Genomic DNA, 26236 nt, shown 5'->3' on the forward strand with positions numbered 1-26236 from the left:
AAGATCCGAACGCACCACCCCACTAAACACCTACCGGAGCAATACCCTGTCGCTCTGATTCTTCTCTACCGCCGCCTGCTCGTGGAAATCCGAGGTCTGCAACTGAGATATTTACTTCCCAAGAAGAAACGACGAGGTGTCGTCCTCATGACCTTATCGTCTCATCATCGGACATTAGCCGTCGTCTAATGATCCGCCAGCAACGAGCAAAAGGCGCAAAGCATGTTTGTGGAAATTAAAGTGGAATGATGGGAACTGACACCAGCTTTGGTCCCCGAGACCGACGGAGAAGCAGCGAGAGGGAAAGACGAACAACCTGAAATCACCACCTAAATGGCAAAAGTCGATGACTTTGTATAGAAGACAAGCGATGACGAGCGGAGGAGACTGGGGAGGGCGGCGAAGGTGCCATGTGACCGGCCTCCCTCTTCCTGCGTCCCATTGGTCGGGCGACGATCGCGATAAGCTACCGTACGCGCGCCCACTTCGTGGCCGCTGTCCCCTCTGGGACAGGGAACAGGATTCTGATCTCGCGACCATGATGGGGCCCGCGGAGGCGAAGACCCAACCGACGACCTGAAGGCTTAGGCATCTTTCGGGAATAAATCAGGGGAGTGGTGGGCTAAAATGATCCATGTGTTTTCCTTATTTTGGCATGCCTTTTTCCCCACTGCTTTTGCTTTTTTAACCGAGCTGAGCGGTAACGGGGAAGAGGCGGTTGCTCTTTTTCTGGTCCACCTTCCGTCCCCACTACTGCCTCTATTTCTTTCTACCGGTGTTGGTCTGAGAATAGGGAAAGGGGAGAGTGGTTCCTACTCTTTTCGCCGTTCTTTTCCTCCTGAGCAAACAAATACGAGCTGCTCTCCTTCTCTTTGCTTTTACTTCTCCTTCTCGCGAGGGCACCGCAGGCCTCGCTCTTGCTCTCGCTAATTCTTGTGAGATGTTCCTCTCTTCTTTTCTGGTCTCGCATGATCCCCTTTTTCTGCCCTTTTCTGGATCTTTTGCTCATCTGATCAGGTGGGAAGAGAGGGGGAGGGCAGATCGCGATGGTGAGGGGGAAGACGGAGATGAAGCGGATAGAGAACACGACGAGCCGGCAGGTGACCTTCTCGAAGCGCCGGAGCGGGCTGCTGAAGAAGGCCTACGAACTGTCCGTGCTTTGTGACGTCGAGGTCGCGCTCATCATCTTCTCTTCCCGGGGGAAGCTGTACGAGTTCTCCAGCTCCAGGTTCCATTCACCTGCCCTCCCTCCTTCCTTCATTATTGTTTATGCTTTCTTTCCTCCGGAGGGTTTCTTGATGATTACTAACCCAAAACAAAGAAATTAGAACTCGAACAAAAACGTTACCTCTCTACCATGATTCTTCTCCGGCAGACATCTCAGATTTTGTGGGTTGCTCTATCTTTGTGATCAGCTTTCTCCTCTCGCTTTGGTCATCTTCTAAATCTACCTAGGGTCTCATTTTCCTATTTCCTAGCTAGTGGTGCAGTTGTTCCCTGGAGAGAGAGAGAGAGAGTTGTCTATCTGATGTTGCCTTCATGGTTAACCAGCCAAATTCCCAGATTTTTTTTCTGGTCTCTTCTTCCACCATCTGCTTTGCAATGGTGGAAAGAGGCCTATTCATATCTTGCTTCAAGAAAACATGGCAAAGTCCTTTTACTTGACTAACGTACATATATATCAGTACTATATCTATAGTGTGGCGAGCAACATCTTGGTTGGTTCACAGTCTCTCCTCCTGTACGTACAAATGGAATGCCAAATTAATATCAGCTACATGTATTTACGGAAATCCATTATTACCTCGAGAAAAAGTTCCTCGTTGAGGGTTTACAGAAGGCCAATAGTATATGAACTGAGTAGTTTGGTATGGCTACCTCGTGGCTGAGGATTTCCAATACAACTCTTGACATAGTAATTTATGAGAATACTTCGTTACTGTTCTTTCAACCGGAGATCAACTTGAATAGTTCCCTTCCTGCACTGTTTTGATCTCGTTTCCTATTGACAAGCACGCACTTCATGTTTGTGGAAATGTCTACTCTACGGGTATCAAGTTTCCTGGTATTTGCAGTTAATGTGTTACGTCGTCCACATTTATATCTCTTGTGACATGTTGCAACATGGTGCTTATGGAAATCATAATTCTCATGATTATAATATGAAGCTTTACATGTTCCTTTAGTTTCTTTCATATGAGAGCTCTCATCTCCTTGTATTCACATATATATGCACAGACAGACATACTAACATGAACAAAGACTTACATGTATTCGTACACATACTATTTTCAGTGAGATACTTATTGGTCGCATAAAGAACTTAAAATATAACTTCTGTTGGTATTTTTAGCAATCATGGAATAAATTCGATATTGGAAATAGATAATGACACTCGATAAAATCCTAATCAAAAGAAGATGCATGTGATATATGTTATTCGTATGAATCATTTTGGCTTATGTTGTCTAAATTGTCTAAGAAGCACAAATGTCCATATGTTTACAGGGTTACCAGATCATGCATGTAACTTCCATTGATTATATGATGTTTCTTTCTTTACGAGTGAAATATACAACCATAAGTGCATAAAGGCATCTTAAGCTCTTTTTCCTTGATGGCATAGATTGATCAATATGCATATGCTACAAAGAAATGAAAAGCATTTGTTGTCTAGTGAAACTTGCAGTCCTATGGTTCAAAGTTGTCCAGTCCATGTCTATACTCAAGGAAACAAATTAATGTAGCTGAATGCGAAACAGTAAGAAACAAGTATTTGTCTTTGTATTGTGAAAATGAGGTGCAAATCTATGAAGCATGTGGCACAACAAACCTAGTTCTTTAAACAACTATTATACTTGGTTTATATTATTGTTCTCTGAGCAAACTGATATGATGTGTTAAGTTTAGATCTAACTTGTGCTAAGTCTATGGTTAGCTCAATTACACACAAGACAAATAAAATGTTTGTAACAATGACAATTTGTTGTCATAGTCGGTTCACTCTCTGAGAATGACATACCAAACCCAAAACTAATACAAATTTCTAGTCTCTTTTGTATGTTTATGCATAAGTTTGAACAATTGAGACAAGTAAACTGTGAGATCTGCTTCTCTGCAAAATTCAATTTAGCAAGATATAAAAAGGTTTATGCTTGAATTTTGACTTCCATGGTAAATTCTAGAAACATAAAGGAACAATGACTTGTTTTCATTAGTGTTTTGATAACCTGGCCATGAAATATATAGAGTTTTTGAGTGAAACATTGAATATTTTGTCTTGTCCTTGCTCTTTCTTTGTCTTGACTTCTAAATGAGATATCTTATAAGCTTTCATATATCTTTATGATTAAAGATTTTAAATACTATATAAAGAAGGAGCGTGAGATGATCGACTTGAGCCTAATGATTTATTTCCTTGGTATTGAAATTATACAAGATAATGAAGGAATTTTTATCTCATAAGAAAATTATTGAAAGGAGATTCTAAAAAAGTTCTCTATGGAAGATTGTCACCCTATTAATACAACCGTGAGATATGAGAGTAAGTTGATAAGGAAAGATGAAGGTAAATTAATTAATCCAATTTATTATAAAAGTCTAGTTGTATGTTTAAAATATTTGACATGCACTCGACCTAATATACTATTTGGATTTGGTTTAATAAGTAGATATATGGAAACTCCTAAGACATCTCATTCGAAGGCTAAAGGAATTTTGTGTTATATTAAAGGAACAATTGAGTATGGAATGTTCTATTCATCATCTAAAAGGTTAGAGCTCATTAGATATAGTAATAGTGATTTAGCCGAAAGCTACGATGATCGGAAGAGTACAATCGAATTTATATTTTATTTTTGTGAAGCTATAATCACATGGTCTTAAAAAAATAACATATCATTACTCTACCAAATTGTGAAGCAGAATATATAATAGTATCATAATGTGTTTGTCATGCAATGTGGCTAAGAAAACTACTCCAAGAGCTTCATATGCCGTAGAAGAAATCAATCAAGATTTATGTTGATAATGAATTAGTTATTGTCTTGGCCAAGAATCTAGTATATTATGAAAGATCAAAGCATTTCAACATAATATTTTATTTTATAAGAGATCACATCAAAAGCAAAGAAGTGGAGTTACTTCATATCAAGACTAAACAAGTGACCGATATACTTATAGAAACTCTCAAATTTGAAATATTTCAATAACTTCGAAAGAAACTTAATATGTTAGATTGAACAAGTTTAAGGGGGGAGAATGTTGGAATTAAGCTTATCAAGGTATCATAAAGATGTTAGTTGTACAACAGGTGAAATATATTAAAGGTCTATAGAAGAATAAATCAAATTAACTATTGATTCTTGAAAGAGTCTCTATAAAAAGAGTGATTCATATTAAATATAATGATTGTAATATATTTTTGGAAACTATATAAATTTCATATGTTAGATCATTAAATATATAGAGTTTATGAGTGAAACATAGAATATTTTGTTTTGTTCTTAATATAATGGTTTTATCTCTTCTTCTTACTCTCTAGTTCTAACATGTCATTTTTATCTTTACCATGTTCTTCAGCTAGAAATCCGTTCTTTGTGATTTCAGCTTGTAAGAACAAAATATATAGAGGCTGTATAAAGGTAAAGGAGAGGAGAGCTTGAAGGAGAGAGAGAAACAACAAAGAAATAGAGAGAGAAGCATATTATAAGGATAAGCGTGTGTAAGCGTGGGCATGAAACTGAAAAAAATATTGCTCAAGTGATATCTCCTCCATAGGAAATAACACACGTTTATAAATATTAGGTATTATAAACATGTAATAATAAGACTAAGAACTAATGATTAAGAATTGTTAAATTTGGGTTTACTCAGAACATTCTTCCCAATAACCAAACTTCAAAATCATTTGAAAATCTGAAGACCATAATATAAGTAGATAAAACCTATATTGATCTCCAAAGATATAGATATGACATCTTATTCATTATAGTCATTCATGCTCACAACCCTTTTGTCTTGCTTAGTTAATTGCAAAGTCTTAATATGACATGTTGTGTGTACTGAACATATCAATTCTTGAGAAAACATGCAATAAGTTTGTGAAATCTTAGTATGAGTATTGCAAACGCTGTTGAATGTCTACACACAATAGATATTAGGTTATGCCTATCACCGTTCAGTATAAACATATCAGAATGTCCACCACATGCAATAAAGTTTGTGAAATCTTAACATGAGGATTAGCAAAATTTGATCTTGTCATTATGATTCTCCTTCATCGGCAGGTCATTAGGTAGATTGTTTCCTCTCCAATATTGTAAAGCATAAGATATTCTCACATCCATATTGTCAGCCAATATTGTGATTCATAAATAATATCCATTCATATAACTGTTATTTTTATGTAAAAGATTACGAGGAAGACATACTCTTAATGCTTAACTCAACTCTGAATATCTCATTTATACACGAATGATATCTTTGGTAAAAGTTTCAAATATTAAAGAAGAGATTCAAAATATATGTTGCTCAACTAACTTAGCTGATAAAGACTTTGATAGCTTGTTGCACGTTCTTAGGCTCGAATCCTGTCTTCATCGCTTATCCTTTTTTAAAAAAATAAATAAATAAATTGCTTCCAGACAATCTCCTAACCCACCTTTTGCTTTTTAGGATGTTTAATACCTTAATCTAATTGGCAAAGGTCCATACTCATGATCTGTCAAAGTTCCAACTTAGCTATTTGCCTGATGCAACCTCCCTTCTTGCTTCGGGCTTAAGACCAGAATAGTGAAAATTTCACGATTAAAATGCATATGTAGAATCGATAAGTACGAACACAACATTTTTTTCCCATTTATTGGCATCGAATAAGTTATTGCGTGCACATAATCTGGTGTAATATTTCTGCAATTCTGGTTCTCATCTTTTCTCCTTGGATTTCTTTCTGTTAAGCCATCAATTTTATACTATTAGAAGCTGACATGCCTTGAATTTGTTCTTTATTTCTCTAGCATGCAAAGCACCCTTGAGCGTTATAGAGAACACTCCAGAGAAGATACCAGCAGCACTATAATGGAAGAAGATACTGAGGTATTGTATTCCTATCTTTTGTAACTTGGGTTCCATCATTGTACTTTGCTTCAGAGTGGAACTTCTTAAACTATATGGGTTACCTCCCAGAAGCTGGTTTATACTGTGTTCAAGTAAGAATCAACTTCAAGAAGTTGAAAAGACCTGGTTAAATAAGTGACAAACAAATGATTGAGACATCTTATTTTCTAGGATTGGATTTCTTTTATAGATCTTTTCCTCTCATGCATGATCAGGAAATATACTTAAAATGACTGTATAATTAGCATGTACCATAATATTTATAGTTAGTTTTGTCAAGTGTAGCAGTGGAAGCATGAAGCAGCATGCATGTCAAAGAAGATTGAGCATCTTGAAGCCTCTAAGCAGTGAGTTCTACTCTGATAGTTTGCTCGTCTGATATTATTGCAATCAGAAAACAAAACTTTATAGGCATCAACTTCATTGCTGCAGGAAGCTTTTGGGTGAAAACTTAGAGTCATGTTCATTTGATGAGCTAAATGAATTAGAAGGTAAGATAGAACAGAGCTTGCGTAGCATCAGAGGAAGAAAGGCAAGTCTGCAACCCAAGTTTCTACTATAACTTGCTGTTAAATTATTAATAGAAACCCACTGTAGCTTACATCCTTTATTTTATATTGATTTCAGTATCATTTGCTGAAGGAGCAGATTTCACAGCTTAAAGAAAAGGTGAATTGATCAAAGCTATGCTATAGACAAAGTTTTGCAGACCAGTATCGGATCGGTAACTGATATTGTTGTTCACTTGATTCAGGAGAGTTCCTTGGTGAAGGAAAACGCATTACTACGTGAAAAGGTACGTTTAATTGGATTTACCAAACTAATCATCACAAACTGTGTGGCTGAGGGATAGGATGTTTGAGAATGATGGATAACATTTTGAAGAAAACTAAGAAATTTTCTTTCAACGAGACAAATATAAGAAAAAATTTCTTCCTGAAAAGGAAGACCGAACTCCACATCGTATATGCAACTAACTGATCTGACAATTTATAATGTTTGAAGTGCAAGCGACTGCCTCAGCTGCCATCTGCTGCTTCCAAGGGAGTTCCGCCATTTGGCACACTCGGCCAACATACTGAGGTGGAGACAGAGCTGCGCATTGGATTTCCAGGAAGAGGGACGCACTGAGGCGTGTGGCTAGCGAGGTTAACCGATCATTCTCTATCTCGGATCTCCATGTCTCGCTCACAATTTAGGAGCACTTGTATACATATCAGTAGCATATGATGATAGGCACATTTAGAGGGAAGTATCTATGTGCTGAAAAAAAAAAGAATCCCTTATTGTTATTTTTATCAGAGTGCAATCGAGAAAAAAATAGATTTATCGGTCGTGTCAAAGTAACTTGGGAACTAAATTTGGATTTTTATTTTTTTTGGGCTGATACTCTAAGATATTAAATGATAAGCAGCTATTTCACTTAAGAAACACAGTTGATGCTATTTGCGAAGTCAAACGTATCAGCAAGATGGCGATGGGAGTGGTCCGAACCAACGTAACTGCCCCTGCCCTGATATGACCCAGGAAATCTGTTCTGATAATATGTTAGAAATCTTATAAAGATGATGAGTCTTAAGTTAAACTTATCGATTAGATTATGCACAAATTGATGTATATCATTTTGGTAAATCTTATATTAGTATACCAATATGAGATTATATTAGTATCCAACAAATATTGAAATGTTAATGTTACCCTGAGACAGTATTAGCCTTTGAGCATTTCCAACGTAGCATCCAGATTTGAAAGAACAATTATCAAGCATCAATGTCAAATGTACATTTGATCCTCAACTCACGTTTGAAAGGTATTCTCAAACTCACTTGTTATGATCCTCTCAGGCTATTTTGTCTTGGTGTTTTGTTCTTAGTTCATATGTCATTTATGCCATTTCATTGGAAATGCTTGTCCAGAAGACATGGATCACAGTCAGCTTCAAATACTCCGGCACTAAAGGTGGTTGTAGAAATCTCTCTCTCTCTCTCTCTCTCTCTCTCTCTCTCTCTCTCTCTCTCTCCTATTATGCAGCAATTTTGTTTGGGTAAGCTGCAAGTTTAAGCCAGGGGAAAAGATATGGTACATAGTTTAGTTTTACCTTAACATACAGGTAGCAATTCAACCCAGTTAGGTCCAACTAGTTTCTATTTAGCCCAATGTTCTAATTTGATTCGACCAAAGTTTGTGTGATTTCAATTGGCCATTGCCATTTGCTACTGTATGTCCTCAAGCCAAAACTCATTTCTGTCGTGGCAGTATATAGGAACATCGAAGTGTTATTAGGTCGGAGTACGCAACCTCATGCATCTAAATGTGGTCGAGGCTTTGTTTGCCGAAGCAGAATAGATCTGAATACAGAACAACCGCCACCTAAATGGCTGTAGTGCGCGCAGTGCATCTCACGTCTGTAGATGGAGTGCGCTTCATCGTTGACCTACGGAACGTATCGATGCAGCTTCAGTGGAAACCATAGTAAGCTTCAAAATCTCTACGATCCTACTACACATCTACGCACCCCTAAGACGACGACAGGTACGATCGACACAAAGGGCACGTCCATCGGCCCTCATCCATCCATGAGTCGAGACACGCCGTGTGGAAGGCATGAGCGCAGTTGCTGAGCTCCCTCACCTCATGGCTTCCCTCGAAGCTTCGCATGCAAATAACACAAACATGCTCTCTCCGTTCCTCCTGCGCCGCCCACCTCTCGACGAGGCTCTCGAACTTCACCACCGGTAGCCTCGCTTTCAGCGACGTCGGCGACAACAGCGGCCTCGTTTCCGTGTGCGGAACTGGACGAGTGATGCCCCCGGTGGGAGATTCTGCATCCGAACGCCTGAAGAGAAAGCCAAGATGCTTGGAGACAACGAAGATGGCGTACCTCACCAGGCCCAAGAGGTCGAGGAGGAGGACGTATAGCGTGGGGTATGAGAAGTAACAGAACCCCGAGGCCATGGTATTGTGAGAAAGGAAGAGATGGGGAGTTGAGGGAAGCATCTTTACGAAGAAGGGTTCGGCTTTGGAGCGAAGGCTGCAGGAGCATATGATGACTTTCGCTGCTACCAATTTGTTCTGTCCGTGCAACAGGCGCTGTAATTTATTCGTCGGCATTGTGACTTTAACGACACGCCAACGTGACCGGCGGCTAGCCTTTGGACATGAGTTGGCAAAGGATTGAGGATCCCCGTTCTATCGTTTTGCTTTTCGGATAAAATATTTCTAAGACTTGTTTTGGATTGATTTCCAATTGTTTATTGGGTCCTATCATCCCACTACTGATTATACTGTCATATATTGACTATGAATGAATATTTTATATATGAGTTGATTAAATACTTCAATATTTTAAGATGATTTCGAATGTTACACCATGATTCACGTTTTGCCCACATGTCCATAATGAGTCGAGTGTTTGAAATGAGCTCTGAGAAAAACAAGTTGACCTCAATAGTTTATGGATTTATCTTGCACATCGCTCGGGAAGCTTATACTATCTCGACTCTCATTTAAAGTTTGCATTGTGGTATGTCAGTATAGGACTAATTACATATTCCCTCATGTAGTTAATTATGTTTAGTATTTTTATTTTTATATTATAAAAAATTATACTTACAAAAGGAAAATATTTAATCTTAATTCTTATCATGTTGTCAACTTTATTGACATAAAAAATTAGAGAAGTTTTTCTGAAAGCCTTTTTACCGAAGAAGTTTATGTGAAAATAATATTTTGAAATGGATGAGAAAGTAAAATTATTCTTTTTACTTCTTTCGTTATTGCTCTTTTTACATATTACAATACGTGCGATTTTTTTCGTTGATAAAGTTGATGACATAAGAAGAATTAGGATTAAATGTTTTACTTTTGTAAATATAATAATTTCAATATAATTTTTTAAAATATAAAAATTAAAATACTAAATGTAAACTACCTACGGCTAATTTATACTTAGCCCCCGTTTATGTGCCAATCCTTCCTGGCGTGTATGTTTTCATGGTCGACTGCCACCTGCGGTTCCTGCAATCAAGAGCCAAAGGTTAGGTTGGTTTCCGCACGCCTTTTGTCATCTGAATCCCCTGAGCTAAACTTCGCAAAGAGCCCAGGTTAGTAGTTCCTCGATTCGGCAGCAGAAAACCTACACACAATTTCTTTATGGTTGTCCCACGTTGACTCTCTTTGTGTAGGACTTGCCTTTGAGCCTCTGAGAGTCGTCTTCATTAACGTTCCGGGAGTGTCGTCACTCCAGTAGCATCCCTTCACTGTGAGCCCCAGCAGCAACTTGGAACCTGAGCGGCTGTCTCTAATCATTAAGAAAGAAGGAAGATGGACTCGGAAGCTCTACAGAACATTGTCATCACCGGTTCCACAATATCGCCTCTATGTTTCGGTCGAAGGCCGTTATGGTCCGATGTCCAAGAACTTCCTAAGGTCCTTACGAACATGATTTGAAGCAGTAATATTGTTGTTGTCCATTGTTGACGTTAACGTGCGAAAAAATTGATCCTCACAGGTATGATTCCTTGATACTAGTGAGCGGTGGCAGTGGAATCACACCCTTCATCTCCATAATTCGGGAACTCATCCACCAGAGGACAACTCTGAATCGTCCAACCCCTGCCGTCCTCCTCATTTGTGCCTTCAAGACCTCGGCGGACCTCACCATGCTCGATCTCCTCCTTCCGGTATCTGGAAATATCTCGGACCTTTCTGGCTTGGATCTTCGAATCGAATCCTTTGTTACCAGAGAAAAATCTACCACGGATGACGCGCAAAACAACATCCAAACCATATGGTTTAAGCCCCTTCTCTCTGACGTTCCCATCGCTCCGGTGCTCGGTCCCATTGGCTGGCTTTGGTTGGCTGCGACAGTATCGTCCTCTTTTGTCGCATTCCTCGTACTTATTAGCATTCTCCAGCGTTACTACATATACCCGATCGACCACAACACCAACAAAGTCTTCTCCTATTCTTCGAGATCTGTTTTAAATGTGCTTTCTGTATGTATCTGCATAATGACGGCGGCAAGTGCAGCGGTTCTGTGGAACAAGAGAGAGAACTCAAAAGAAGCGAAACAGATTCAGAATATAGATGCGCCGACGCCGACAACTTCGCCCGGTTTCTGGTTCCACAACGCAGATAGAGAGCTCGAAAGCGTTCCTCAAGATTCTCTTGTGTAAGCCACCAAGGCTCATTTTGGTGGAAGACCACCACTCAAGAGTAAGAACCTGCGCTACTTTCGAGTTTTGCGTTGAGATGTACACATTCTAATAACTTGGTGTTAAGATTAATTCAAAAAGTAGATAAAATAAAAGATAAAAATTTAGATTTAAATAAATAATTTTTTTTGTTGAGAGTAAAAGATTTATTGAGATATGATAGATTTTTTTTTTAAATTTTTAAATTTTATCTTTTGATTAATATAGATAGGTGCTCTTCGATCAATCCAAAGTACGGTAGATTGAAAATACTCTTAGTTCCTTCTAATGATCCATAAACACAAAATAATTTTGTTAAGTATGATCTACAGGATCATAATATTACTAAAGATAAAAAAAAATTAGATGAATGAGAATATACAAAAAGATGCAAAAGCTCTCTACATGCTAAAACAAACAATAGATAATTCATTATTTCTGTAAATCATGATGACACCAACATCAACATAAGCTCGGAAAATATTAAAAATTATGTTTGGAGACACAGACAAGGTAAAAATTTTAAAGTTTCAAATTCTTCGATGTGAATTCGAAAATCTTATGATGAAAATTATGAATCTATCACTGATTTCTTCTCAAAAGTATCTTCTATGATGAATCAAATGAGTTTTTATGATAAAAATCTAAAAGATTAAATTATAATGGAAAAAATTTACGAAGTTTATTTTCAAATTTTGATATGATTCTATTGCTATAGAAGAAACTAAAATACAAATATATTGTCTATTGATGAATTAATGGGTTTCCTTTTAGTTCATAAACAAAACGTAAACAGATCTTAAGATAAAACTTGAGAATATATTTTTTAAATAAAAAAATATCAAAAGAAGGATCAAAATAAAAATTCAAAAGCTAGATCTCAAGCGAGAGATCAAAATAGTATAGGTCATGATCACTCAAATGAGGGTCAGAGGAACTCAAACAATAGTAATAAAAAAATCTTTCGATATTTTTGTTGTAAAAAAAATGGATATATTGAAACATATTGCTAGTAAAAAAATAAATCTAAATATTACTCTCTACGTTTATTATAAAAAATATGGTCATTTTGAAAAAGATTGTTGGAACAAAAATCAAACAAATTATTATGAGAAAAATATTGATGAAAGAAGGGATGAAGAAAATATTTTCTTTATAGCATATGGTAAAGAATATTTTAGATCTATTTGGTTTTTGAATAGTGAATGGAGGATAAAAGTTTATTCCAAAGGGTCAATGATTTAATCAGATTTATAGTACAAATGGGAAATGGTAGCAAAGTTCAAGTAGAAGGAAAATAAATAGTTATCGTGAATATCAAATCTAGTAAAAAAATTATTGATGATGTGATATTTATTCTTGGTTTAAAATAAAATTTCATTAATATAGAGCAACTAAGAGAAAAGGATATTATACTATTTTTGATGATGAAAAAAGCTTGATTTATGATAAAAAAAAATTAGAAAATTGATAGCAACTTTGAGGATGATAAAAAATAAAGTGTCTCCCTTATTATATTATTTTCAAATTTCTCCTTAATGATCTTGAATTGACTTTATAGCATAAAAGCTATGATGATTTGAATTTTTATGGATCTATACAAACTATCTTACATGACAAATCCTATAAAATTTAAATTGATAATAAGATACCTCAAAATAAGACTAAAGTTAATAAAAGTTCTAATAAGAATGATGAGTCACAATTCAAGAAGCAAAAAGTTTCGGATTCTATTCCATCTACCGCTAGTAAATCGGTTATAAATATTGAATCTCATATTTTAATGATAAAATTATGACCTAATGTACGTTTGAGTAACATAGGACTAACCTCGATCGAGGAAAGACAATTCGATTAAAACATGAAGAATCAGATGTTGGACTAGAGTGGAACATATCAGAAGATTTGACATCGGGTCGGAAGGACTTCGTGCCATGAGTTCGAGCATCGGGTCGAAAGGATTAGACATTACGCTAAGGAGATTAAAAGTTGCAGGAGTCAACATGCTGATTGAGCAATAAGCCGAAAGAGAGGATGATGCGTCGAAGGATCGAATGAAGCGCTGGACGAACCAATGATATGTCGGACAACATAAGATTTATGCTCGTAATCGTATGTCTAGATTGAGCTAGTTAGTTCTAATTGAGTTGGTTTGGGTGTAACTATGCCAACTTGATTAGGGTTAATTGGACCTGAATCAAGGCTAAATTGAGCATACTATTTATCTCATTCAGTAACTTGTAGCAAGGTTTGATGGTGGTACCATCCAGATTGGGTTGTGGTACTACCTAGACACAATCTCCTAGACTATGCCAAGCGATGGTATCGCCCAATATTAGTGTCAGACTAGGCAGTGGTATCGTCAAGTGTCAGATCGACGGGTGATGGTACCGCCAATTGTTAGTTTGGCAAGCAGTGGTACCGCCTAGTATTGACGATGGTAACTCTAGTATCTCAAAAACCCGGGATAAGATTGTTTTGGCTCCAAATTTAAATCTATTTGGGGCCTATAAATATCACAATCTTTCATGCTCGAAAAAAGTAAGAAAAGAGAACAAAAACTTGGGGTTTAGAGTATGAAAACTCTGTGAGAAAGTCAAGTCCCTCCTCCTTGAGCTTAGAGGTTATTCTAAGGGAGGTGTGTGAGGGATACCTTATAAAAGAGGGGAGTAAAAGTTATTTCCCGAGCTTGTGAAAAGGAGAAAGAGTTATAAAGGTAGTTAATTTTTGCCCATTGGAAAGAAGATCGGTAGTGGAAGCCGATGACCTCGAGTGAAGAGGAATTAGGAGTGGACGTTGGTCACAACGACCGAACCACTATAAATATAATGTGTTCTTTTCCTTTGATGTTTACCTTTATTGCAAACTACTTTACTTGCTTATTATATTCTTACAAATATTTTCAAATTAAATATCTTTTCGATACAAGCTTTATCAAACGAGTTTTCAAACCGTCGAAGTTTTATAAAAGCACTAATTCACCCCCTCGCCCCCCTCCCCTCTTAGTGCCGATATGGCCCTAACAATTAGTATTAGAGCAAGTTTTTCTCAATTGGTTTAACACTTAGAATGACTTTTATCGGTAATCTAGAGTGTCACTTTATCATTCGTCCTCCTATGTTCAATAGGATGGAGTACATGTATTGAAAAACTTGAATGAAAGTTTTCTTGCATTCTTTCAATTTGATTTATGAAATATTATCGAATATGATTTTCAACAACTCTCTAAACCTATGAATGAATGGAATAATTTTGAGAAAATAATATTTTTATTAAATACAAAAGCTATGAATGTTTTGTTTTGTGCTTTGGATAAAAATGAGTTTAATCATATTTTGACTTGTGAAACTGCACATGACATTTGGCAAACTCTTGAAATTACACATGAAGGCACAAGTAGAATTAAAGAATCAAAAATTAATCTTTTGATATATAGTTTTGAATTGTTTCAAATGAAACCAAGCGAAATCATTAAAGACATGTAGGATGCCATCAATGGTTTGAAAGCACTTGATAAAATTTATTCGAATCTTGAACTTGTTAATAAAAGTTTACATTCTCTTCCAAAAAATTAGGATAAAAAAATAATGACAATACAAGAAGCAAAAGACTTGATTAATTTTTCGCTTGAAGAACTTATCGAGTCTTTAATGACCTATGAAATGACATGTATTACACACGATGAACATGAGAACAATCTTTCAAAGAACATGAAGGATTTGACACTTAGAACAAAAGAAGACAACTCAAGCGAAAACTCAAGTGATAATGACATCGAGCTTTTGACAAGAAAAATTAAAAAAATTATAAAACATGAAACTAAGAACAAAAATAAACTTAAAAAGTAGAAGCTGCCAAGGAAGAAGAAAGCGCTTTAGGTGACTTAGGATGAATCAAGTATATCCAAAGATCATGAGCAAACCAACAAGGGGGGTAGGGAACTATGACTTAATAGCTCTCAACAACGAGGTAAGTGATTTAAACAATACTCCTTTACTTTACAATGAATTACTTGATGCTTTTAATAATTTATTTGATGAATGTAAATTAGTTGGTAAAAATTATAAAATGCTAAAAAAGGATCATACCTCTCTATCTAGTAATTTTAAAAAATTAAAAAATGAGCATGATAATTGCATGTTAACTCATTGCACTAAATGTGAAGATTTAGACTTAGTTAAGAATGAAAATGTATTACTAAAATAAACATTAGAAAAAATTAAAATTGGTAGCAAATCATTAAACATGATTCTTACTAATAAGGTTTATGTATATTTAAAAGTAGGAAGCGATAATGTGAGTAGCAATACTCAACAAAAATTGATTTTATTTATTAAAGGACCCACATTGCATGTTACCCATAAGGTTAAATATAATTTTTGTGATAGATATGGTCATTTTGCATATAAATGTATATTAAAAAAGTATGACTCACATAAATTAGTTTGAGTTCCTAAAGAAATCATGAATGACTTAATGCCAAAAGAAAAGATAGGTAGATCTAACTATGAGGGACCCAAAGTTAAATGAAAACCTAGAACAAACCCACATTTTTATAAACATATTTAAAATTGAAAGATAGGAGCAAAATATGATATTTTGATTGTGGATACTCAAGGCATATGACCGGAAATCTAACACATTTTTCATAGCTCACTTGTTGAAATAACAAAGGATAGATAATTAGAATTAAAATTATATATAACTAATCAAACCTTTAATTGGAGATGTTTTGTTAGTAGACATAACTCATTAAGCATTTGCGTAATAAGAGATATAAAATTAAATTTGAATCTAATACTTGCATACCAAATAAGAATAATTTTATAAATGCCTAAATGTTTATCTTGATGATTGCTGTGATCTATTTTTTTATTTTTAAGCAATAATGCATGGTTTTGACATAAAAAAACTTGGGCATACTTGTATGAAATCACTAGCTTAAATTGAAACAAAAAGGAGAGAATATATTTTTCTTGAAAATATCTCTAAAGTTTTTCGATTTTTCAACAAGTAGTTCTTAGTGATGAATCTATTTTATAAATCTCTTGAACTAACAAAGTGACTTTGATGATTTGATAAATTAAATTTGAATGAGTTCTATCCAAATCATGAACTTGATATTTGAGATTTTTTATGAATCAAGATCTTTGATCTCCCAAGATTTTTTTTTGTTATTTACTAAAATGGAGACTTGTGAAAATGAATCATATCTTTTGGTATTCATTACTTGATCTTTCATGATCTTTCATATTAACATCTTTTATATCATAATTTTTATATGATTAATTTGTATTTGTATTTATATATCTTATATATCTATGTTATGATTCAAACATTGATGTAATAGAAAAAATTATATTATTATATATATTTTTTTCCTTTATTTTAATGATAAAAGGGGGGAGAGAGAAAATATTAGTTTACACATTGCAAAAGAGAAACAAAAAGTGCTAGGTTTAATTTTAAACTTAAAAGCATATTATATCTCTCAAATGCATAATTTTTTTTAATATATTTTCCTATCATCGGTGGAATTAGAAACTCGAGGCCATATGGCGTGGGGAATGAGAAGTAACAGAAGAAGAAGACTGAGGCCATCGTATTGTGAAAAAGGAAGAGATAGGAGCTGAGGGAACCAACTTTAAGGAAAGGGGAGGGGGTGGTTCGACTTTGGAGGTAAGGCTGCAAATGTAATGGTAAATGTACAAGATATAAATGACTTGCGCTGCTACCAATTTGTTCGGTAGCAATGTGACTTTAACGACGTGGGTACCAATCGGCAAAGCGTCTCATGTGCTTCATAGACTTAGACAGTCGAGAGGACGCGTGTTTTAACACACCAACCTGACTGGCGGCTAGCCTCTGGATACGAGCTGCTAAAGGATTCTATAATGATTCAAAATTACAAAGTCGATCATGGTTATTCTGATGTTTGCAGCTGAAATTAATATTGAATTATCAAGGGTCAGTACGATTAGAGCAACAATATTAGAATTTTTTTGTAAAAGAGTAGATATTTTAATGATGGTATCATCGGTGATGTCTACTCGATTTGGATAGATTTCTTGATGTGATTACCTGATAATTAAGTTAGTGATCGAATAACCAGAAAAAAAATATTGATGATGCTTACTCGATTTAGGTTTACGTGTTCATTAGAGGTCAGATAATTTTCTCCATATAATCCTTAGATAATTAAGTTAGTGATCTAATAACTAGGAAAGATGATTAATGATGCCTACTCGATTTAGATTTCTTGATGTGCATAAGAGGTCGGATAAGTTTCTCGATGTGATCACAGACAATTAAGTTAGTAATCGAATAACTAAAAAAAATGATTGATGATACCTGTGCGTAAGAGATAAGTTTCTTTATGTGGTTCCTAGATAATTAATTTAGTGACCGTGCGTCAGATAAGTTTCTTTTATGTGGTTCCTAGATAATTAAGTTAGTGAGCGAATAACTAGGAAAGATATCGGTGATGACTTGTTGTTGGTTGGGTCCACATGCACATGAGGTCAGGTGTCTCAGGGAACAGATTTCACAGCTTAAAGAAGAGGTGAATTGCTCGAAAGCTATGCTATAGACGAAGTTTTGCGGACATGCATCGGATATATTGTTGTTCACTTGATTCCGGAGAGTTGTTTGGTGAAGGAAAACGCATTACTACGTGAAAAGGTACGTTTAATTGGATTTACCAAACTAATCGTCACAAACTGTGTATGTGAGGGATAGAAAATTTGAGAATGATAGACAAACAACATTTCGAAGAAAACTAAGACTTTTCTTTCGTGAAAAAGGAAGAACGAACTCCACATCGTATATGTTACTGATCTGACAATTTATAATGTTTGAAGTGCAAGCGACTGCCTCAGCTGCCATCTGCTGCCTCCAAGGGAGTTCCGCCATTTTCGCACACGGCCAACGTACTGAGGTGGAGCGCTGAGCTGCGCATTAGATTTCCAGGAAGAGACGTGTGGCTAGCGAGGTTAACCGATCATTCTCTATCTCGGATCTCCATGTCTCGCTCACAATTTTGGAGCACTTGTATTCGTATCATTGGCATATGTTGGAAAAGATCACAAGAACCTTATAAATAATAAACAATACAATAAAAACCAACTATAAATAATAAACATAAGATCAAGAACCTTATTAAAAATATATTTAGGCTTGAAACGCATGTAAATATTTTTCTAAAAATAATATATGTACTTTCTTCTCGATTGCTATAAGTTTGAAACAAATAGTTTTAATGGATATGACAAGTTTTAGAAGATCTATATTAAATAAACAATAAAGAATCTTTAAGAGTTTTTTTTTTTGAAGTCAAGAAAAAAAGAAGAATGAAATATTCTATATAATTTACTCTCAAATATCTATTTATAGATATTTTCACAAAAGACATATCCTTTGAAAAATAACTACCAAAATAGGAAATCACATTTTCAAATAATTCTTTTGATTTTTTTAATTTGAATAATTTACAACAATCCCTCACTTGTTCAAATTTAAAAATTTTCTCCAAGTGATTAAATAGTATTTATAAATAAAATAATATATCTTTCGATTTGAATATTATTTTAGTGTAAGCATCACAAAGTGAAGTCGAAATTTCAAATAGCATAAAAGTTCTAAATTCGTTATTCCTAATGACAACACTGGTGATACCATACACATAAATACAATATCCTCGTATTCCTCATAAACTCTTTCTCAACCCTAATGTGGCCTTGGACTCATCAAAGTTTATAAACTTTTATAAGAGAAACTCAACTCTCAATTGAAGCGGCACAACTTCTAAGTTTATATAGATGAAGCTCTTACAATACTTTTGTCACTCTTTGAGATACTTATTCTAATTGAACTTCATTAAGAGTATAATTAACTTAACTCTCATTAGGTGATAATCAATATTTTAACATCTTTAGATGGGACTAGTAAAATATTTCTAAATGCTGAATCACTCCACTAGTCAATGATTTGTTCTTATCTTTTGAACTCTTCATTACTCATTTGTTGAGTAGATTGCTATCATTAGTAGATCTTTTATTCAAGGAGTTTTAATCCCATCCATTTTGTTGTTGATATTACAACTTCTCTTGTAAGAGGTTTGGTGAACGGATCAGTCAAATTCTCACTTGTTTTCACAAATGTGAGTGAAATAATCTCACTCTTGATTAATTTCCTCAAATAATTATGTCTAAGATTAATGTGTTATAACTTTTTATTGTATATTTCACTATATATATTAGCTAAAGTAGCTTGACTATCACAAAGTATAGAAATTGAATTCACACTCTTAGAAGTCAATAGAATTTTCAATAGAAAGTTCCTCAACCATTCAACATATTTTCTTGCTTCCGCTAAAGCAACAAATTTTGATTCCATAGTTAAGTAAATTACACATATTTGTTTCTTGCTCTTTGAAAAAATAGCACCACCTCCCAAGGTAAACACTCAACCAATGGTGGATTTGCTATCTCTTAACTCGATATCTAACTTGCGTTGATATATCCTTTTAAAATAACAAAAAAATTTGAGTATTGTAAGCCATAATCTTTCGTCTGTTTAAGGTACGCAAGAACACTTTTAATAGCCTTTCAATACTTTATACTTTGATTACTAATAAATCTACTCAATTTACTAATTACAAATGCTATATAAGGTCTTGTGCACTGCGTTGCATATATAAGAATTCCTAAAGTACCTAAATACTCTAATTGAGCTATTGTTATTCCAATATTTTTGACTAATTTGATACTTGAGTCAAAGCATATCTCCCACTATTTCTTTTTACCTTAATACCTAGTAAGATATCAATTTGTCCAAGATCTTTCATATGGAATGTTAAAGATTGAAACCTCTTTGTTTCTAAACCACCTTTCATATCGTTGCTCACTATTAGCATATTGTCAACATAAAGGCAAACTATCATCATATAGTCATCACAAGTTTTCAGATAAACATATTTATCCATAACATTATGAACAAATCCATTAGAAAGAATTGTTGCATCAAATTTCTCATGCCATTATTTTGGAGGCTGCTTTTGTATTGTCAAAAGAGTTCTTACTCTTATCTCTCAATCCTCGATTCCTCCTCGATTCGAAGATGTTTTTGAATTTGCTCCAAAATGATGTCCTTGGAGTTATGCAAAATATTCTTCCTATACCCTTTCCTAGATAAAGGTAACTTGACTATTATAGCCCCTACTTGAAATTGTTTATGAAGTTTAATTTTTTTTAGCCCTTAATTTATTAATAATGATCTACAACTCATGCACTTGTGCCAAGATTGGCTTGTCATCTATAAACTTATAATCAAAATATTTTAAATTTAAAATTTTCTTTGTACCTTTCTCCTCGGTTTGATACTTGAATTCCAAAGCATTCCAAATTATTTTTGCAAATGGTTCCACCTTATAAAGATTATAAAGTTAGTCTAAAAGAGCATTAATAATATGTCATGTACACATAATTTCATCTTCATTTCTCTTCTTTCGTTTAGCCTTGACTTTATCGGTCTCATTGTCGGTTGGATCAGGAATTAGTAGAAGATTTGAATTAAGCACATAGAAAATCTTCAAAGCAATCAATATGAACTTCATCTTGTCTTGCCAATAGATGAAATTTGTTTCATTAAAACGATCTAAACGAATAAAATCTTGATTCAATAATTTGATGGTATTTGTGGTCTCCACGGTGAATTTGTATAAACTCACAAATATTATTTTTATATTATTAAAAAAGATAACAATGAAGATGATGAATAACATAATGAAAATTAACTATAAATAATAAACACAAGATTAAGAACACTATAGAAAATATATTTAAGCTTGAAACGTATATAAATAGTTTCTTAGAAAAGATATTTGTATCACCTTCTCAATGAGATTACTATGAGTTTGATGTAAATAAATATGACAAATCTTTAAAAGTTTTGTATTATAAAGAATCTTCAAAGAGGAACTAGAGAATATCTAATTCAATCACTTGAAGAGTTTTTTTTATTTAAGTAAAAAAAAAGAATGAGATATTCTATATAATTTACTCTTAAATATCTATTTATAGATATTTTCACAAAAGACATAATTTTTGAAAAATAACTATCAAAATAACAATAAAGAAAACCATCTTTTCAAATAACTCTTTTAAAAAAAAATATATATATATATATATATATTTAATTTGAACAATTTATAACAGCATATGATGATAGGCACATTTAAAGTGAAGTATGTATGTGCTGAAAAAAAAAAATCCATTATTGTTATTTTTATCAGAGTGCAATGGAGAAAACAAGATTTATTGGTCATGTCAAAGACCGTGGGAACTAAATTGGGCGCCGGAGGGCCGAGGGGGAGGGGGCATGCAGGGTTGATGCTATTTGTGAAGTCAAACGTATCAGCAAGATGGCGCATCATCGTTCTCCATGGTGGGGCAGGCGGAACCAAAGTAATCGCCGCTGCCCTGAAATGTCCAGCAAATCTGTACCGATATTATGTTAGAAATCTTGATTGAGTCTGAGTCAAACTGATCAAGGTGAACATATATCAGATCAGGCATAAATTGACATAGATCAGTTTAATAATCTTATAATTTTAGATAATATCATAGATATTTAAAAAATTATATTAATATCCGACAAATATTAAAGTATTAATGTTGTCATCAGACAGCATTAGCGTATGAGTATTTCATCATAACATCCAAGTCAACACATCTTCAATTCACATTTGAAAGGTATTCTCAAACTCACTCATTATCATCCTCTCAGCCTGTTTGTCTTGGTGTTTTGTGCTTAGGTCATATGCCATTTATGCCACCTCATTAGAAATGCTTGTCCATAAGACATGGATCAGAGTAAGCTTCAAATACTCCGGCACTAAAGGTGGTCGTGGAAATATATCTCTCTCTCTCATTATGCAGCAATTTTGTTTGGCTAAGATGCAAGTTTAAGCCAGGGGAAAAGATATGGTACATAGTTTAGTTTCACCTGAACATACAGGTAGCAATTCAACCCAGTTAGGCCCAACTAGTTTCTATTTAGCCCAATGTTCTAATTTGGTTCGACCAAAGTTTGTGTGATATCAATCTGCCATTGCCATTTGCTACTGTATGTCCTCGAGCCAAAACTCATTTCTGTCGTGGCGGTCCATACGTAGATCGAAGTTTTATTAGATCGGAATACGCAACAAACTACATGCACTGCACGTACTCCTTTCCAAATAAACTATAAGACTTTGGATGAGGCTTTGTCTGCTGATGCAGAATAGAATAGATCTGAACACATGGCTGTAGTGCGCACGGTGCATCCCTACGCCTATCGATGCAGCTTCGTAAGATTTTCCAACGATACAAGGAAATCTCTCTGTTCTATTGTTGAGGGATTTAAAACTTGAGGAAATCTCTTTGTTCTATTGTTGAGGGATTTAAAATTTCTTCAATAAAACTTTTTTAATAATTATTTTTATCTTCTATTATTTTTATCCTGGTATCAGAACAATGAGAAAAATGAAGCTTCGCTCTTGCCTTCGGTGAGCCGTTGAGAAAAGCAAAACTTCGCTCTTGCCTTCGGCCAATGACCACACCGGTGTAGCCAAATTCCTAAAGGACTCCGCGACCAATCCATCTTCCAGGAATCGCAGCAACAACAACGATCTACTCTTGCTCTACTCACAAAGCCTCTCGCACTATACGAGGAAATATCTCTATTAGAAAAATCCTCTATTCTAACGAAGGAAGCTTCTGTTCTTATCTCCTATTATTTTCATAGGAAATCATAAGCTTCAAAATCTCTACAATGCTACAGGTACGATCGACACAAAGGGCACGTCCGTCGGCCCTCATCCATCCATGAGTCGAGGCACGCCATGTGGAAAGCATGAGCGCAGTTGCTGAGCTCCCTCACCTCATGGCTTCCCTCGAAGCTTCGCATGCAAATAACACAAACATGCTTTCCCTCTTCCTCCCGCGTCGCCCACCTCTCGACGAGGCGCTCGAACTTCACCACCGGTAGCCTCGCTTTCAGCGACGTCGGCGACAACGGCGGCCTCGTATCCATGTGCGGAACCAGATGATTGATGTCCCCGGTGGGAGATTCTGCATCTGAGCGCCTGAAGAGGAAACCAAGATGCATGGAGACGACGAAGATGGCGTACCTCACCAGGCCGAAGAGGTCGAGGAGGAGGACATATGGAGTAGGGAATGAGAAGTAGCAGAACCCCGAGGCCATGGTATTGTGAGAAAGGAAGAGATAGGAGGAGTTGAGGGAAGCAACTTTCCGAAGAAGGGTTCGACTTTGGAGGTAAGGCTGCAAGAGTTTCCGGAGGAAATAGATGACTTGTGCTGCTACCAATTCGTTCGGCCCTCCGTGGAACTGGCGCTGTTCGTTTATCAGCTGGCAATGTGACTTTAACGACGTGGGAACCAATCAGCAAAGCGTCCCATGTGCTTCCGAGGCTTGACAGTCGACAGGATGCTTTAACACCCCAACTTGTCCGGCGACTTAGCCTCCGGATATGATTTGAAAGGATTCTATAATGATTCAAAATTACAAAGTCACTCATGGTAATTCTGATGCTTGCATCTGAAATTATGATTATTTAATATTAAATTGTTCAAAGTTTTCTATTTTAAGGGTAAGTACGATCAGAGCAACCATATTACTTTCTCTCTCCGAGAAGAATATATATGTTAGATGATGATACCATTGTTGATGCGCATCTGTCAAGGAGCTCAAATAGGTTTTCCTATCAGATCGCTTGTAATTTAGTGATGAAAGAATTAGAAAAGATATAGATGATAAAATTAGAATGAAGAATGAAATGGTAAAGATAAAGAAAGTACACTTCAATTAGTGTCATATGGTGTCTATTTATACATTATGAAGAAAAATATTTTTCTCAATTGAGCAGTGAGATTTCTTCGACGAAAGAATGGGAAAAGATATAGATGATAATATTAGAATGAAGAATGAAATCGTAAAGGTAAAGAAAGTACACTTCAATTAGTATCATATGGTATCTATTTATACATTGTGAAGGAAATGGTTTTTCTCAATTGAGTAACGAGATTTTCTCGTGCAATTAAAGAAATCTCATCTGCTATGCAGTTGGGGAAATCTCTCTGTTATCATGCCCCCACAAGATTAAGCTCTTGTCAAGGATATCGATCTTGGACCGATGCAACAAAAATAGTTTGTGGGTTAGAGGCTTCGTAAGTAAGTCTGCTAGTTGATCAGCCGCATGTACACGAGAGACACGAAGTTAATGTCTGACAACTTGATCTCGCACGAAGTGAAAGTCGATAGCAATGTGTTTCATGCGTGAGTGGAACACTGGATTGACACATAAGTTATGTAGCTCCAACATTGTCATAATATATTGTATGAGCAAGGGTAGAGCTGACGTTGAGTTTCTTAAGGAGATTTGTAACCCGATTGAGTTCAGCAATAGCGGTAGTGATGACACGATATTCAACTTCAGTTGTAGACCGTGCGATTATCTTTTGCTTAGAATTCTAACTGATTGGATTAGACCCAAGAAAGATAATATACCCTGACATGAAGATTTTATCATCAAAGTTTTCCGGCCAATCAACATCAGCAAAGGCATGGAGATGAAGTGGGGTGTGTTTGCGGAGAAAGAGGCCATGATTGAGGGTTCCTTTGAGACACCACAAAATTCGTTTAACCACAAACCAATGCATAGCAGAAGATTGGTGATTGTATGGAGATAATTTATTGACTATAAATGAGATATCTGTACGGGTAAGAGCCAAGTACTATAAAGAGCCAAGTACTTATCAGTATTGAATTGAGCCCGTAGTGGGGCTGTCATCACATAATTTAAGTGATTTACTAGTAGAGAGAGGAGTTACAACATCTTTTTCATCCTGCATATTTGTCTTTGATACTAAGTCTTGAATATACTTTTTTTTTTATAGGAGGAGACATAAGGATGTAAATATTGCTTCCACTCCTAAAAAGTAACTCAAGGATCCTAAATCTTTGAGGGAGAATCGATCAGCTAATTTCTTTAGAAATGCCTAAATCTCTAAGGGATCATTGCCTATGACAATAATATCATCTACATACACTAGAAAATATATTGTATGTCCATTTTGTTATCGTAGGAATAAAAAGGTATCAGACTTGGAGTTGATGAAGCCAGTTGATATCATAAACGATCCAAGTTCAGTATACTAAGCTCTTGGAGCTTAACGAAGTTCATAAATAACTTTTTATAGTTTGCAGACATATCTCGGATACTGGTGATGAACGAAACTAGGGGGTTACTACATAAAGACATCTTCAATTAGAGTCACTTGTAAAAAGGCATTATTAACGTCCAATTGTCGTAAATATGGTGTCTCTAGAGATGGTCAAATTTAGAATAAGCCGAATTATTGTGGGTTTAACTACGAGACTGAAAGTCTCTGTGAAGTCAACTCCAGGTCATTGATGAAACCCTTTGGCTACTAAACGTGCTTTATATCTAGCAACGGGCCCGTTTGGGTTCCGCTTAATTCGAAAGACCTATTTATACCCGATGATATTTTGTGTAGGATGAAAAGGTACAAAAGTCCATGTAGAGTTATTGTCACATCCTGGATTTATATATATATATATATATATATATATATATATATATATATATATATATATATATATATATTTCTACACATTTAGGTCAAGTGGATAAACATCATTTTATTCATCATTTATAAACATTTATTACAATTCATTTATTCATCAAATCACAAATAGAAAAGTAAATATGGTAATGTTAACTTCAAAAATCATCCAAGTGGCTCTACCTAGCGGTAGAGGAAGATCCACTCTCCATTGGAATCTGATTTAGTATGAGAGGGAGGCTACTCTAAAAATCAAAAACAAAGAAAATTCAGCAACAC

The 26236-nt window shown here is 35.2% G+C and overlaps 3 protein-coding genes and 1 pseudogene across 4 annotated transcripts; 2 read left to right on the top strand and 2 right to left on the bottom strand.

Moving 5' to 3' along the window:
• Positions 1–710: 710 nt before the first annotated feature.
• On the top strand, positions 711–7451 carry LOC135586460 (MADS-box transcription factor 50-like). Of its 2 annotated transcripts, none has more exons than XM_065120745.1 (8): positions 711–935; positions 1018–1228; positions 6018–6096; positions 6403–6464; positions 6550–6649; positions 6745–6786; positions 6872–6913; positions 7123–7451. In XM_065120745.1, exons 2-8 carry the CDS (start codon positions 1047–1049, stop codon positions 7246–7248), a joined length of 633 nt encoding a protein of 210 aa, XP_064976817.1. In that variant the 5' UTR covers positions 711–935; positions 1018–1046; the 3' UTR covers positions 7249–7451. The 2 variants fall into 2 exon arrangements, with proteins under 2 accessions (XP_064976817.1, XP_064976818.1); XM_065120746.1 differs by having other exon boundaries at positions 6406–6464.
• Positions 7452–8634: 1183 nt separating this feature from the next.
• Positions 8635–9072, bottom strand: LOC135620040 (brassinosteroid-responsive RING protein 1-like). Its single transcript, XM_065122635.1, has one exon. The coding sequence runs from the start codon at positions 9070–9072 to the stop codon at positions 8635–8637; it is 438 nt and encodes a 145-aa protein (XP_064978707.1).
• An 898-nt stretch (positions 9073–9970) lies between these two features.
• LOC135620043 (ferric reduction oxidase 2-like) lies at positions 9971–11369 on the top strand (annotated as a pseudogene).
• An 11757-nt stretch (positions 11370–23126) lies between these two features.
• LOC103993177 (brassinosteroid-responsive RING protein 1) lies at positions 23127–23555 on the bottom strand. The gene has a single exon (XM_009413143.3). It carries the CDS (start codon positions 23553–23555, stop codon positions 23127–23129), a length of 429 nt encoding a protein of 142 aa, XP_009411418.2.
• Between the last annotated feature and the right edge of the window lie 2681 nt (positions 23556–26236).

This window comes from Musa acuminata, chromosome BXJ2-8 (genome assembly GCF_036884655.1).
Source record: "Musa acuminata AAA Group cultivar baxijiao chromosome BXJ2-8, Cavendish_Baxijiao_AAA, whole genome shotgun sequence".
Classification (NCBI taxonomy): Eukaryota; Viridiplantae; Streptophyta; class Magnoliopsida; order Zingiberales; family Musaceae; genus Musa; species Musa acuminata.